The sequence below is a fragment of the Equus przewalskii genome, chromosome 18 (genome assembly GCF_037783145.1).
Source record: "Equus przewalskii isolate Varuska chromosome 18, EquPr2, whole genome shotgun sequence".
In the NCBI taxonomy this organism is placed as follows: domain Eukaryota; kingdom Metazoa; phylum Chordata; class Mammalia; order Perissodactyla; family Equidae; genus Equus; species Equus przewalskii.
In genome coordinates this window covers 46,803,683-46,818,553 of record NC_091848.1, presented here as the reverse complement: position 1 = coordinate 46,818,553, position 14,871 = coordinate 46,803,683, and the positions used below count along the sequence as shown (strand labels likewise).

The 14,871-nt window shown below is 45.9% G+C and overlaps 1 protein-coding gene across 4 annotated transcripts in view; it reads right to left on the bottom strand.

Annotated features, from left to right (window-relative positions):
• The window catches only part of CCDC80 (coiled-coil domain containing 80), a 35,307-nt gene extending 22,488 nt beyond the window's left edge, over nucleotides 1–12,819 (bottom strand). Inside the window, exons 1-3 of one of the 4 annotated variants that reach the window (XM_008530143.2) lie at nucleotides 11,860–12,819; nucleotides 9,305–11,208; nucleotides 1,165–1,321 (exon numbers count right to left, since the gene is read on the bottom strand). In XM_008530143.2, coding sequence (XP_008528365.1) covers nucleotides 1,165–1,321; nucleotides 9,305–11,197 — 2,050 coding nt within the window. In that variant the 5' untranslated portion in view covers nucleotides 11,198–11,208; nucleotides 11,860–12,819. Of the gene's footprint in view, nucleotides 1–1,164; nucleotides 1,322–9,304; nucleotides 11,209–11,620 lie in introns of all 4 variants that reach the window. The other 3 variants (XM_008530116.2, XM_008530125.2, XM_008530134.2) reach the window with 3 other exon arrangements.
• Nucleotides 12,820–14,871: the final 2,052 nt, after the last annotated feature.

Sequence of the window (14,871 nt, the reverse complement as noted above, 5' to 3'; positions counted from 1 at the left end):
CTGGAGACCTGCTGTACAGCACTGTGTCTACGGTCAACAATACTATATTGTGCACCTAAAAATTAGTTGGTGGGTAGATCTCATGTTAAGGCTTGTTACCACAATAAAAAAAATATGATTTAGAAAGCTAGACCATATTAAAATCCAATTGACATTATCATGACATAGTTATCACTGTTATGTGTTCAATTATACCAAGATCACATGACAGAAAAATCTGTGAGATAACGTGTTACATGTATTGAAGTTAACTGTTAACTAATAGGGAAAATATGTTTTATATTCTTTCAGATGTTTTCAGATGAAATATAGTTTATGAAAAATAGGCAGAATATGCAAATAGTGGAATATGAAGGATTTTCACTATAGTTAAAAAGAGAATTTTTAAAAGTAGAGAACGCACATAAGAAAAAAAATTTCTTAAAAAATAAAGCCCTAGAGACAACAGTAATTATAAAACAAACTGGGTGGGGCACATCTGGGGCTTCTGACTATGAGGCTGAACCACTCACAGTGAGTCTTGCACTGTTCCCATGAGAGCGGCAGCGAGTTGGCTCTCAGCTGCCCGTCGCTGAGCTGTGCGCCTCGCGAGTCTCACATGCATCATTAATATGAAAAATTGTGAAAACTCTACATCTAGCCAAATTCTTGTGCTCTCCAAAAGGACTTGGGTGCAGTTCAGTCCATATTTTCAGTGACTTTTCGTTTAGCTTAACAGCTTCTCTCAGCCCTGGTTAATTCCCTCCCCAGCCTTGCCAGAATCAAGTACTTGCAAGGGTCTGGCAGGTCCCCGTCTGTGAGTGAGTCGCCTGCAGCATCAAGGCTGCAAGAAGATCAGATGGTGTTGCTCACAGGCGAGAAGACTCAGGATCCAGAAGAGAGCCTGTGAATACCTCTCTGGTTCTCCCCGCACTGTATTACTTCTCTCATTTTTCTCCACCTTACTGACTTTCAAACCACCGCGTGCTTGCATATTTTTCATTTTGAAGTGTCAAACCTTAAACTAGAACCATCTGGAACAGTGATGTAAATACCTAGGCAATCTGACCTTGTTATCACAAAGAGTGAGCCCTTCCTTTTGATTCCCCACTGACCTCTCCCATAAAGTTTGTCCCACCTTAACCATGAGAAAAACAATAATATAATTAAAATGTTTAAGAGAACCTAGCTGGAAGTGGTCGATTTTCATGGTGCTGTTGTTGATAGGGCCGAAGATGGTGATCACGGAGATTTTCCTGGTGGCCATCTTGCAGAAACTTTCCAGATACTCATCTCGCTGCTGCACATACATGTTGTTCTCAGCCTTAGGAGTGGTGATCAGCTGGAGGTGGGTGAAGGCAAGCAAATATTAATTCATAGTGATAGTTTCATACTGAGGAAAAACCCAAAGGGATGATTTGTCATAGAGCACCGGTAGTGATTTCACCTAAACAAAACTATACTGTTCTGTAGGACAGTTAGCATAATTATGACCAAAAAAGACCATTTGGAAGGGTTTTTTAAATGGCTCCAAACAGCTTAGAATTTTCTGCATGCTTCCATTGTTTACCTTCTTTACTAGTCTCCATGCAGCTTGGTTTTCTCATTTGCAAACTCTGCACAGGAATACTTATTTTGCAAGGCTGTTGTGAGCATCGCATGAATATTTGGCATGTAATAATTGTTCAATAAATGCTATCTCCCCTCCCTCATTTGATCTTCATTATTCCTAATTGGCTGCTCAGACCTTCATGAATTTAGTGATTTCTATGATTATTTCATGTCCCACAGGGTTGAGGGGGTTTCATAACCAGGTCTTGGGCACAATGGAACATTCTATGATTTAGGATTTTTATTAGGATATCTTGTAGAAAGTTTCTACCATGGCCTTTTGGCCTATGTTTTGTCACATAGAATATATCCCTTGTCACAGGGGGCCTGTACAGACCCCGAGGTGGACATCTTTGATCTTGGAGGCCTCCAACCGTATGGCTTTCACGCTTTCAGTTCTGCCTTCTCTCCAGTTCAGACCTGGTATTTTTTATCTAGCCCCTGTGTCCTTCACGCTCACTGTGAACCCCTGACTTCTTCTGGGGAAAAAGAGGAAAGAAAGAACAACAGAAAGAGATGATTTAGCCACCAGCCATCTGGAAAAACATATATTGCATTATTTTAGATAAAAGAGGATAGCCCTATATTTTAGAGCTCCTCTTGAACCCTCTCTCTACGAATGCCTCAATGTTTTCATCTAGCCCTATATAAAAGTCTATCTACTCCCTTGATTATTTTTGTTGCCTTTTCCGGAGCCTTCTCCAATTTTATCAGGCTTTTCCTGAACAGAAACCAGAACTGTGTACCATACTCCACAAGTCGGTGGGCACAGTGCTGTTCACCTGGAGGTGAGAGGATGTAAAATTTTATTCTGATGATGACCAGGTCTCTGTCAATCTCTTTGACCTCAAATAGCTCACTAGGCTGATGTCTACAATGAACACTGTCTATTCACGCTTTGCTCACCCATCGCCGAGCTCAGAGGTCAGCCTCCATACACTTTCTTGCATCAGACCACATTTAAATTTATCAGCCACTTCTTTACTTACTCATCTAACCTTATAAAATATTTCTGAAGTTTGTAGTTATTAGCCTGGCATTTTTCAGAGGGGAAGTCACCATGTCGCTAACCTTCTCCAAATACTTTATCAAAATGGTGAATGAATCTGGTCCCAGCTTGATCCTGCTGTTGATTTTTCTGTCAGAGATGTACTCATTGCTGCCTGAAGCTTTCCCTTCTAAGAGGTCTCTCTGCTTGACAAACTTCTATTACTCATTGAGTGTAACATTAACAAAGGTTTTCAGGGATGAAGTTATTTTTTTCTCAGATCATTATTTATTTTAAGTAGACCTGATTGAGTTTATTTTTGATCTTGTATTTATATGCCCGTTCAGAGGAACAGAGTGGGTAAGAAGGGCCTGTTTTAGAAGTGTAATTTCCCAAGAGGAAAAAGAGAAAATTTCCAAAAATTTATTCGCTGATTCATCCTTAGCCTTAAAAAAAATTTTAAGGTGGCTATAAAAAGATATGGTGATGGTATTTTTGCTTTGTTTGCTAGTTTTTAATTAGCTAGATGACATTTGGAAATATTTCTTCAGGTTTTGATGGTAGCCCAAATCGTGGAGTTTTAGTTTTAGTTGCTATGTTTTAGGTTTTTCTTTCTGGTTATTATTTGCTCACCTACACACTATTTTGAAATAAATAAAATGAATGGTTAAGTGACAACACAAAATAGTCAAAAACAAAGGTGAGAGAAAGAGATTTACTGATAGTGATTTGAGACTCCTTATTCTAAACCAAGGATAAGCCCAGATTTAGAATACATTTAGAGGTGTCTCAGGGCACAGATGCCCAGACACTAGATGACTGATAATTACCTGCCTCTGTAACTTCAAATCTGTACGGAGACTCCATTTCATTCATCTCGTACTCTGCCTTGGACCCTTAAAGTCTGTTGACAGCCCTTGATATGGCAGGATTTCAAGAGTCCTCAAAGCTCCATTTGGTCTTTTTCTTCCCCTTGTGCATAATTGAGGATTTCGGACAATACATAATCATACAGAAACTCATCCTCCCATGCCTGGCAGCTTCTCCCCCTTTTCTCTGAACACAGTGACCCTAGGCCATGGATACCCAGTGGGAATCGCACTTAAATAAATAAAGAGCTCTGATGTTTATTTTCACCTCAGGACCTTCGCCCAAGGATGGCTGAACCCACTGTTGAGGTGACATTTATTTTGCATGACTCATTTCCTATCTTCCTGCCCTCCACAACCTGGGTCCAGGTTCTCTCTTGCTAACCTTTCCTCTTGTTCCTCCCTTACGTGACCTCTTCACCCCGTAGCCAGACTGTCTAAATTATGATATGAAAGGACTCTTGGCAGAGTGGCAAAGAGAAAGAGTGACTGTAGCCAAAGTTGGAGGGCCTGCATTTTAGTCCTGGTTCAACCCCTGGCTATCCTGTAGCCTTAACAAAGCCACTTAATCTTATGAACCTTAGCTTTCTCATCTTTACAATGGAATAACTCCCCGCCAACCTCATTAAGTAGTGAGAATTGAGCAGAAAAGAAAAAAAAAACTATACATGTGTACAGGCTGTGTGCACCGGAGCACCATACATGTATGTTGCCTCTGAATAGTTCACCCACATTCCTTTCTAGCCTTGGCCCTATTACCCTTCCCACCTAGAAAGGTCAAATCCACTCCCCTCCCCTCTACCATATCTGAACCTGAGCCATTCTTCAAGTGTAGCATCCTCCTTAAAGTCTTTCTAGCCCACAATCACCACTTTCTTCTTTTAATTACTGTTCTTACAGTCTGCACTGCTCACTTGGAATTTATATATTTCCTCAATTTATTATTTTATTTCATATTTATGTCACACCTCCCCGACTAGAGTATAAGTTCTTCAAGGTTCTGAAGCCCCAGCCCTGTCAGTGCCGTGCAGGTGGTAGGAGCACACATGCTGGCCCCCTCCCTCAGGTTATACAGATAATCCAGTCAGAGGAGAGGGGAGGGACTCAGGAACATGGTCCCCGGATTATGAACGCCTAGATGCAGTTGGTAAAGACTCTCTCCGTTACGTTGAATCTGCCTGTCGAGTTTGCATCAGGGAAAGCAGAGCAGGCTGATGCTCAGCACAAGTTCTGACACTCTTTCCCCGTGTATTGATGGCTCCATCCCATTCATTTTCTAGCTTGGCAGTATTTCAAACAGTATTTAAAATGGTAACTATTTCCAATCCCCTCTTCCTAAAAAGAGCATCCTAGAGCTTCTCAGTAAACACTATTGTTGGCACTTGGCCTCTTTCCCGTTGGGTGGTGATAAATCAGGGCATGTATCATGAATTTAGAATTGTGTTGTGATTCTTTTTCACTTTTCTGTTCTAACTGTGTGTTGGCACAAGGAGCCTCAGAGTGTAATGAAGCCAGTTTGCATAACTAAAGGGAGCAAACAGGAATGGGAAGATGCTAGGGGAAGGTATTGTAAGGCTCAGATTATTCTAAATACTGGGTTAGGCTCAAAACACTAGATCTTTACAGGATTCTGAAAAAATAACATTCAAGCTAGTAGTCTGCCTTAGTAAAGCAGAGCTTTATGTCCTTTTCTAAAATTAAACCAAATAGGTAGATTATTATCGCAATATCCAGATTCCTGAGGTAAGGTTGAAAGAACTAACCCACTTGAATTACAGGAGACTCAGTCTCCAAAGAATGCTTACACTTGAACTTGAATCACTGCAATTCAACACTATGAGGCCTCTTGTTAATTGACAAGCAGGTAAATCTCAGGGCACAAAGTGACAGCTTGTCAGCTGTACTCCACATAGTCCAATGTTTTAGTGACAAACATCTTATCTATATTCTCACTGTTGTCACCCCAAACAGGCACCAACCAGTTTGAGGGATAAGGTTAACTGGGATACAATCTATTGTTCTTGACTGACTGCCAGGAAAGCCAGAGAGCTGAGGTACAGAGAACTAGCTAGGTATTAAAGGAAAAACTTGGAGCTGGCTCCGTGGCTGAGTGGTTAAGTTCATGCACTCTGCTTTGATGGCGCAGGGTTTGGCCGGTTCAGATCCTGGGCACAGACCTAGCACCGCTCATCAGGCCATGCTGAGGCGGCATGCCACATAGCAGAACCAGAAGGACCTACAACTGGAATATACAACGACATACTGGGGGGCTTTGGGGAGGAGAAGAAGAAGAAAAAAAAAGATTTGCAACAGATTGTTGCTCAGGTGCTAATCTTAAATAACTAAAGGCAAAACCTCTACATTTGTGCTTAGCACAAAATGTTGACAACTGCTACATCTTACCATTTAGCTGGGTAATTCAAGGTTGAAAATGAATTTTAAAACATCTGCATTGATTAACTGGCAGGATAATTTCTCAGTTTCCCCTTGAGTTTATGGCATGTGCCCACGGGAAGCTCACACCCACAGGAAGGCAGAATCGGGGAGCAGCTTGAGCATGAACTTTAAAACCAAACAGACCTGAGTTCTAATTCTGGCTTTGCCTCATATTAGCTCTACAGCTTGGGAAACTTCTCAGCCTCTCTGAGCTTCCGTTTCCTCCTCTGTAAATGGAGTTAATAAATCCTTCTTCATGGGATTGCAGTGAAAATTAAAGCACACGGTCTCGGCCAAGTGCCCTGCAGGATGTGCCCCTTTCTGTTGACAGGCTGAGAGGTGGGGGTTTGAAGGACTGACCTCCGGCCTGAGAATAGGAGTATGAATAGGACACCAGGATGCACAGGCAACTCCGTTGAAGGCTCTAGGATGCTGTTCACCCAGTTACAACCTAAAACCTTGCTGCCTATGTTTCTCTATGAAATTGGTTAGGTAGCAGTTACGTGAGGTTTTCACATCTAAATAATGATATAAATAAATGCAAAGCACTAGGCATATAAGATAAGTTGTAGTTGGGCAGTAGGTCACTGAAAAACTGGGAAAATGAGTTAAAAGACCTGCACGATTTCTTGGAACGCAAACCCCATTTCAGTTTGAGCACACTGGTTAGGCTGAGGCCAGTTGGAGGTGTGCGTCAGCCATACAGCTTGGAGGGCGCTAAGCCTTAGTGATTACTAATTGAATCACTGAACTTCCTGAATAACATCAGCCATGTCTGACAGGAAAAATGAGTGGAAGAAAGATAAACGGCACCAGCAGTCTCTCATCAGAAACACTAGTCTCTTCGCTGCCTAGTGAAACAGATTCTTTTCTCTCCGTCTTTTGATTTTATATCATGTTTATTTCATCGCGTCTTTTCTAATCTATTGTTGTTTTAGACATGACTAGCTCTTCAGAAAACACATTTCTGATATGATCATGAGCTGGGCACACGTGGGATTGCAAGACTGAAACGCTCCTGTTTGTACTTTCTTTCTAATAACAAACCTGGCTCTCTTGCCAGCCCCAAAGAACAACACTGCCATGAGCAATCCCAGCTGGTTTCTGTTTTGCCTCACGTGACATCAGTAGAAGCTGTCATTGGAGTTTCATTTGCTAGAAATTTATGATCAGGGATGCTGTTAAAAGCAAAAAAGACCCAGCTGGGCTTTCAAACCCCTGACTGAGGGAGTGGAAAGACAGAGGGAGAAATGAAAAGCATGACTAATATCAGGGAGATAGTAGGAAAACCCTTTCTTTTCACTCACGAACTAGGGGCAATGGAAGTATTCGCCAGATGGGAGCACAATTACAATCCCGACATTTTACCCAAGCTTATTTTTCCCCTGGTTAAAGGCTGTCCATGAGGAGCCCTTGGCCTGCCTTGCTGGTGAAACGGCCAGGTTGGGTGATGTGTTTTAGCAGGCAGGACAAAGTCCCAGGTATGCAAGAGGAGAGCACGTCTCCGATGCTTTCCCACACCCTAAAGAGGGCAGTTTGCCCCCACGGCTTGTCTACCAAACATTCCAGTACCAGGTAGAGTTCTTCTCTGAAATCAGTGATGCTTTTTGGTTCTGACTGGAACATTCCCACTTAAATTTATGTCCTCTGGGAGTAACCAAGCAGCTGTTAAACTACTCTACCAGCCAGCCTATCCTCTGCTAACCTAAGTTTATATAGTTACTTTAAGGCTCTGGTTAAAAATGAGTAACAACATACAAAAAGTATATAACAAGACACACACACACACACACACAACCTCTAGAATCAACCAAAACTTAGGTTTGGTTCTAAGACCTACATACATGATGGATGGAACAGCTAAGAGAATTTGGGGACATGCCCCTCCCGTGATGAACACCACAAGGGACTCTGCTCTGAATAACATTCAAATGCACATTTAAACTTTTTGAAACCAGATAAATGGACACCAGAGTTGCTCTGTTTACATCATTAACCCACATTTAGGCCAAACTGGAAAAAGTAAAAGACCTTCTGAAAGATGCCTTGAGAGAAGAGTGCCTGTCTCTTTTGGTGGCAGGAATGCAGGGCCAGGAATCACCCTGTCCGTTCAGTAGGATAGATGCTGTCCTTAACGGTGCAAGATGGCTTCATACCACCCAGGTATCTGAGAAAATCCTTCCTGACTCACATTACGCAACATTAATTTCCTGACCTTTTTCTCTGAAGTAATTGGATCAGACGTTTCTCCTCCTGGACAGTCTGGAGTAAATGAGAGCCTTAAGAAGCTAGGTGTAAAATCTTGGAGGGGCACTAAAAGAGGTGCAAGGGGACATGGAGAGGAGAAAGAGCCATTGTCATATCACTGAGGAAGTGCCCTTACATTTAGGATGGAGCTTATTCCTGTCCAGAGTCTTCCTTGGGTTTGACTAGATTCTGTTATCATCATTCTTCGAATGGTGGCGAGTAGTGGCCCAAAGAGAGAGTTACTGAGATGGACATGTGACATGCTCAACACATGTGGTACTCAGAACCAGGCAAAGCAGAAGTAAGGACTGCTTGTCTCCTTTTTCATACACACACACACACACACACACACACACACACACACAGACATGCTCATTTTATAGAGGCACAGGAGAAACTGACATGACATCTTGCCTCCAAATTCAGCAATGTCTCTAGGGTGTTGGAAATGGGAGCAATTAAGCCAGTGCCCCACTCTCCATCCTTCTGGCTTCTTACTGGTAGTTGGGCAGTGATGGAGGAGGCAGCCTTTAAGGGAGAAGATTTTAGCCAAGCGGTTTTAAAAGTATTTGTGAGGGTCACACCAATAAGGACCCTTCCCCACTCCCGGTCATACCCACTCCCACCCAGGCTGCCTTACTTTCTGCTTCCTATCTTTGATATGGACCTAATCAGGGGGGAAGAAGGAATCTTGCCATTTCCCCATCCACATGCTTCTAAGTTCCTAAGTTCACGCAGAGAGAAACCCTTTTCCTAAGTTGTGACTGGAGTCAATGCATGCCATTTTAGGAACTCCTTCCTCCTTCCTTTGTCCTTTGAACTTGGTAAAAGGAAGTTGTATCCAGAACTATCCCTTAAAAGAGAGGAGTAAGGATAGGGGGTGGTAGTGACGGGTTTGGAAGAAACTGACTACAGGTGCTTCCCTGGGCTCATGTTTCAGGTCCCCTGTCACTGCCTGTCCCTTAGGGCTGTGAGTCTGTGTGGAGAGAGGTTCTCAGAGCATCTTAACCAAAAGGAGCTGCTGGCCTGGCTGCTCTTCCTTGGATCTTCTAGACATGGTACAGGTTCAGCCACAGTGTGCCATCCAGCAACGTGATTTTAGAAAAACAACAAACCGAACGTTAACACGCCCTGCCTCAGCCCACAGAACAATGCCAAGCAGAAGATTACTTACGAGGAGCCTTCGTTTGCCTTCGAAGGAGCCCAGCAGGTCAGTGGCCGACTTCCGGGGGCTGGGAGCGAGGTGTTTGGTGGTGGGTTTCAGGAAGCCTTCCTGCTCTGTCCTCCCCGCTTTTTTCTTCTTGCTCTTCTCTCTGTCCTGCCTGCTCTTTTTCTCAGCCTTGTCCTTCTTCAGCTGCTTTTCACTCTTGAGTAACTTGTCTGCTTTCTCATTCTTCATCTTTTTTTTCTTCTCCTTCTCGGGTTTCTCCAGCTTCTCATGCTTTTTCGACTCCTTTGCTTTCTGGGGGGGAATATTCCCCACCTGCAGCTCCTCCTCCAGCTGAGAGGCAGTAGGCCGGCTGAGCTCATACTTATCCTCATACTCATTGCTAAGAATTTTGTCCTGGGCCTTCTTTTTGGGAGGCTTCCCCTTTGCTGGCTTGTGAGGTCCTGGAACCACGTTTGGGTCCCGGGGGCCATGCTCCCGCCTGTCTGTGCGGTTGTCCCGGACCCGCCCCGCGCCAGCCCTTGTGCTGTGCTCTGCAACGGTGGTGGGAGGGGCAGCCGTGAAGCTCTCGAAGCTGGTGGCCTTGCTGGGCCTCCTGGTGGTCTGTGGCCTCTCCCTGTGCTGCTCCTTCCTGGGTGGAGGGTAGAGATTTTCTGAGGCCACAGGGGCCCTGGCAGTGGTCACCTCCGCTGTTGCTGGGGGCCTGTGGGCGTCTGAGAAGGGAGGCGCCCGAGGGGTCCAGGGCCTTTGGGTGGTCGGAAAGGCTGTAGTGGTTGTAGGTCTTACAGCTACAGTTGCCACCCGAGAGGTGGCCCGAGTCACTGTTGTGACTGAAGCAGGAGACAGGGTGGTGGCCCTTGGGGTTGGAGGAGGTGAGGGGGGAGCCCCCGTAGTGGTGGCGGGTTTTCGCATCACCTTCACCCGACTCTCTCGGGTTGGCGGGACGTGTGCTCTCCTCTGGTCTTCTTTCCTCTTCTCACTGCTCAGGCCTGGCCTCCCTGCTCCACCACCGTTGTTCCCCTCCGCCACCACCTGGCCCTCTACTCCAGAGGCCTTACATTTTTGGACAAAACCCTTCTGCCTGATCTTCTCTATCCTGCGGATGGGGCTCTGGTCGATGATCTCATACATGGCCTCCAGCCTGACCGGGTAAGGGTAGCGCTCTTCTACCTGCAGCGTCTTCTTCAACAGCACCATGCCAAACTTTCCCTTCTCCAGCTTCAAGAAGCTCATTAGCTTTGGGATGAGGTTGGGATCTAGGGGCTGCTCCAGGACGCGGCCCTCACTGGTGATCCTCCGCACCTTGCCTCCTTCCTCGCCTGCCTGGTGGAACAGCACAATCTGCTGAATGTGCCGTTCCGCCAGCTCGCAGTACACATCGTCCTTCAGGAGGCTCATCATGAGGCGGTAGTAGCTATCCGAGGCGTGGGGGGCTGAGATGACCCACACCCTGTTCTTCCCTGCAAAGCTGGCAAGGATGTTGGGATTGCTGGACCCCGAGGGGAAGCGCAACATTCTTGACCGAGCTAAGGACCCCTCATCTCGGACCATCTCACGCGGAGAGCTCCGGGCTGTTGGTCTCTGCTCAGGTCTCACCAAGGCTCCATTGATGCCCAAAGGGGCCGGCAGTGCGGTTGCCTGAGCTACTCTCAACACCGGCACACTCCTCCTTCTTTGGAGAGGCTGGAGGTTTGGTTCTTCCAGAGTGCTTCTCGCAATTCCCTGAGACCTCCCCGTGTGCCTCAGAAACCGGGCTGGCCTTCTGTTGACTGGGGAGACCAGAGGCACTTTCCGCCCTCCATGGCTCCCTCTATTCATGGCTTGGGGGTGGGGTTCTGATCCACACACCAGCCACAGTGCCAACAGCATGGTAAAACTGGGTCCCATTCTCCATGTCATTGTGCAATCCTCTTTGGGAGGCAGCAGGGTCAAAAGACAGAAAGGGGAGGGGGGAAAAAGAAAGAAAATCATTTAACTGCAAACAGAGCTGGGCATTTTTTTTCTCTCTCTCTCTCTGTTGGCCTAGGGGAGGGGGAAGGGGTGGTTAAAGCAGAAGGAAAGAGGTCAGGGAATGGAAAATAGGATGAGATCCTGTTGCTTTTAAACCCCTGTAATTTGTCAGTGCTTAGCAGAGACAGTTACATTAAGCAGGAAACCCAACTCGGGTCTGCACTCAGCATGCTTGCACTGTTTCAACTGACTGATGCTCCAGAGAAAATGCACACTGAGCATATTAATTACGACTACATTCCCATTTCATTTCTTCAATAAGCAACAAAGAAACAAACAAACACACCGAAGACAGAAGGATTACACACTTACATTGTGGCTCATGGAGATGGAATGCAGAGGGTTTAAAAAGCAATCTGAAGTGTGGTCCCAGGACAGTTTCCCAGATGAAACACTTTTCCTCCCAACCCTCTCTCTCCTTTGAGAGGCTGAGCGATACAAAGGGGGTGAGCCGCAGCTCCAGCTCCCAAAATCGCACCACAGACCCACCGCCTGTCCTGACCTGAGGGCTGAGCTGCTTTCTTCTTTTCTTTCTGGCTGTGTCTTTTTACCTTCTTGACAAGTAGGATGAAGTGAAAGGAGCTGTCCTTTTGAGGCTTTGCATCTCCATTTGTCTGTAGGCTCTGCGCGGTCTCGTGTGTCTGTGTGTGCCAATCTCCTGTGCCGACAGACACAGGACGTCCCTTACAGTGGAGCCCCAGCTAGTTCTGAATCTCGCTCTTTCTCTCTTTAGAGTTCCAGGATCCTTCTTATCACCCTTTCCCCTACAGTCTGGCTTAGTCCCTTTGTTTCCGAGCGTAAAAGCACTGGGATTAATATGTTTTCCAGACTGAGGGAAAACACAGGAATGTGATGTTAAAAAGGACTTTTTTTCCTCTTCCTACACTTCTCTCCTCCCTTTATTTTTCCCCACCTTTTTTTCTCCTCTTTTCCTTCTCCTTCTTTTTCTTCTTCCTCTTGCCTGGATTCAGTCCCAGAAATGCCAGGACAACCTCAGTTTTGATCCAAACCAAACTCAAACAACAGCAGCCACTGGAAATCAAGGAAACTTCACTAAGAATTTAACAGATCAGCAAAACACCGCCTCCTTCCCATTTCAACACGTTGAGAGTGGACTCGATGGTGATGGCGGGGTGGATGGGGGGAGGGCTGTTCTCCGGGGTGGGGGAAAGTTTTGAAACACTACACATCATCATAAATCACTTTAGAATAGGATGGCTGAGGATTTAACCCCTTCCATACCCAGTAACCAGGATACTTTTCCTTCCTTTCTGTACTCACACTGCACTTCGGAAAGGGAAAATTCTCAGATTTCTGCATCTGGCTGCTTGGTTTTCCTAGAGACAGATTCTCATTTGAGTGAGAGTTCTTGGTGGCACATACACAGACAGTATATATATTTATAGTTCCACGTGTATATTTTTATCTCTTTCTCCCTGCTTCATGCGTTTAGTTTGAGGTTGGAAAAGCCCGTGGAAAACATGACTGGGTTGTTTTTATTTTATGCTAATTGGGGATCAGATTACAGTACTGTGTTCTTGTTCTTAGTTTCTCCTTGGCATGGAAGGAAGCTGGTAAAAGGTTAGAAATGCAGGCGATGGCCTCTTTCCCCCTGAGATTGAGGTCGGCCATTACATCAGAGAAAGGGCATCGTAGTCTCCAGTTCTGGGCTCTGGCTAGAGATGGTAGGCTAAGAGCTTCTTCAGAGGGCATGAGTGTGTATGAGTGTTTGTAAGTGTTGCAATATTTTGCCCTCCAGAGGCTTCAGTTGAGACTTTCGGCAATCGTTAGAAGGAGCCGTATCAGGTTCCAAAGGAGAGACGGAGGCAGCTCTGTGCATCTCCCTCCTGGCTCTGCCGTGGGGATTCAGCCTTTAGCAGGGAGGGAAGATGCCTCAGGTTCTACAGGTGTTTCTTCTAGGCTCTCCAAGAGAATGCAGCCAGTATTAACTGCCACAGACAGTGATGAGCCAGTGTTGCCAGAAGGCTCCTTGCAAGCTAGGCCACGCTACTAGCTTCCCCCACTGAATAAAACCTGGGCCCTAGCTGCTACCCCTTGATCAGCCCTGTCTCCGACTGGTCATCTGCCTTTCCTTCACTCAAGCTATCAGGACTGAATTGAAGACCTCTAAGGAGTTGAGTCTTGGGCTCTCAGCCCACAGCTTGAAGACCAAGGGGTGCCGAGAAGGAAAGCCCTCCTGCGGAGCCCTCTCAGACACTTACAGATACAGTAACAAAGCGGGCTTCAGACAGAGACCCTCTGCCCACCGGAGTCAGAGAAGATTTCCCCTCTCATGGGATTCGTCTGTTAAGTTGGCCAAATGCCTTGTGCCAAGTTGGACAGTCCTCAATGTTATTTCCTTCCTCACATCATAACATTTCCCACCCTATCCCTTACCAGGCCTCCTCCTCTCCTTCTTTTCTTTTCCGTTAGTCTTCTCCCTACTAATAACAACTACCATTTATCGAGCATTTTCATGGGAGTCTCTGGGCTTGGCACATTGATGTATTCTTTGGTCTAACCCTCAGCATCCCTAGGAGATAGGTGGGATGATCCCCATTTTACAAATGGACAAACTGAGGCTTAATGAGTTTAAATAATTGCCTACTGTGGCACAGATGGGAAGTGGGAGAGCTGCAATTTGAACCTGGATTCAGAACTGTCTACGCAGTATTGTGTTACCCTACCTCCCCCTTCATTTCCTTCCCACGCCTTCTCTCTCTTCTCTTTCTTCAACTCCTTTTTGTGTCTCCCATATTCATAGAAGAGTCTCATTTATTTGGTCAACCAGAGCCCTACTTTCTGGAATAATTGTGTAGCTATACTTTTTGCCTTTCTGAATAGGTCCTTAAAGTCTTTTATCCTTTTTCATGGCTTCCACCAACCTCTCAACGATGTACACAATATTCGTCGCCTGTGTACTGGTAAAGTTGGAATACAGCCACTTATGCGAAGGGGATTTCACCCAGAGGGGAAGCCAGCTCATCCCTGAGCTGGATGTCTTTCCGGGAGCCTCAGGCTTTCTTCCCTTCTGTGAGCTTCAGCCACTAGATGGCGTGCTAAACACATAAGCGGGAGACGACCTAACAAACCCCCCTCCGCGTCTTCCCTAAGCTCCGCCGCCCCTCTCACCCGCGCGCGCGCACACACAGACGCGCACACACCCAGACGCGGGCAAAGGGGGGCTTCTCGTCCCTGCTCAGGATTTTTCAACCTCAGAGCCTGAACCCGTCCCTGGAACCTGAGAAAAGCGCCCCCGCCCTGCACGGAAGTCCAGGGAGTACATGCTAGATAAGGGCAATTAGGAAGCAAGTCAGCATCCACCCCTTTCTGGAGAAGCCCATCATGATACGTGGTTTGTAATGATTCTCAATTTCTCGTGCGTGATTGAAAAAGCTCCCTGCATTAAGAAGCTCCCACTTAGATCTTTCCATTTCTTTCTGTCGCCTAAGAAAGAAACAGAACTGATTAGCAGAGACGAGAGAGAGAGAGAGAGAGAGAGAGAGAGAGAGAGAGAGAGAGAGAGAGATTTGAGAGATTGATGTTGAGTCAGAGAAAGGTAA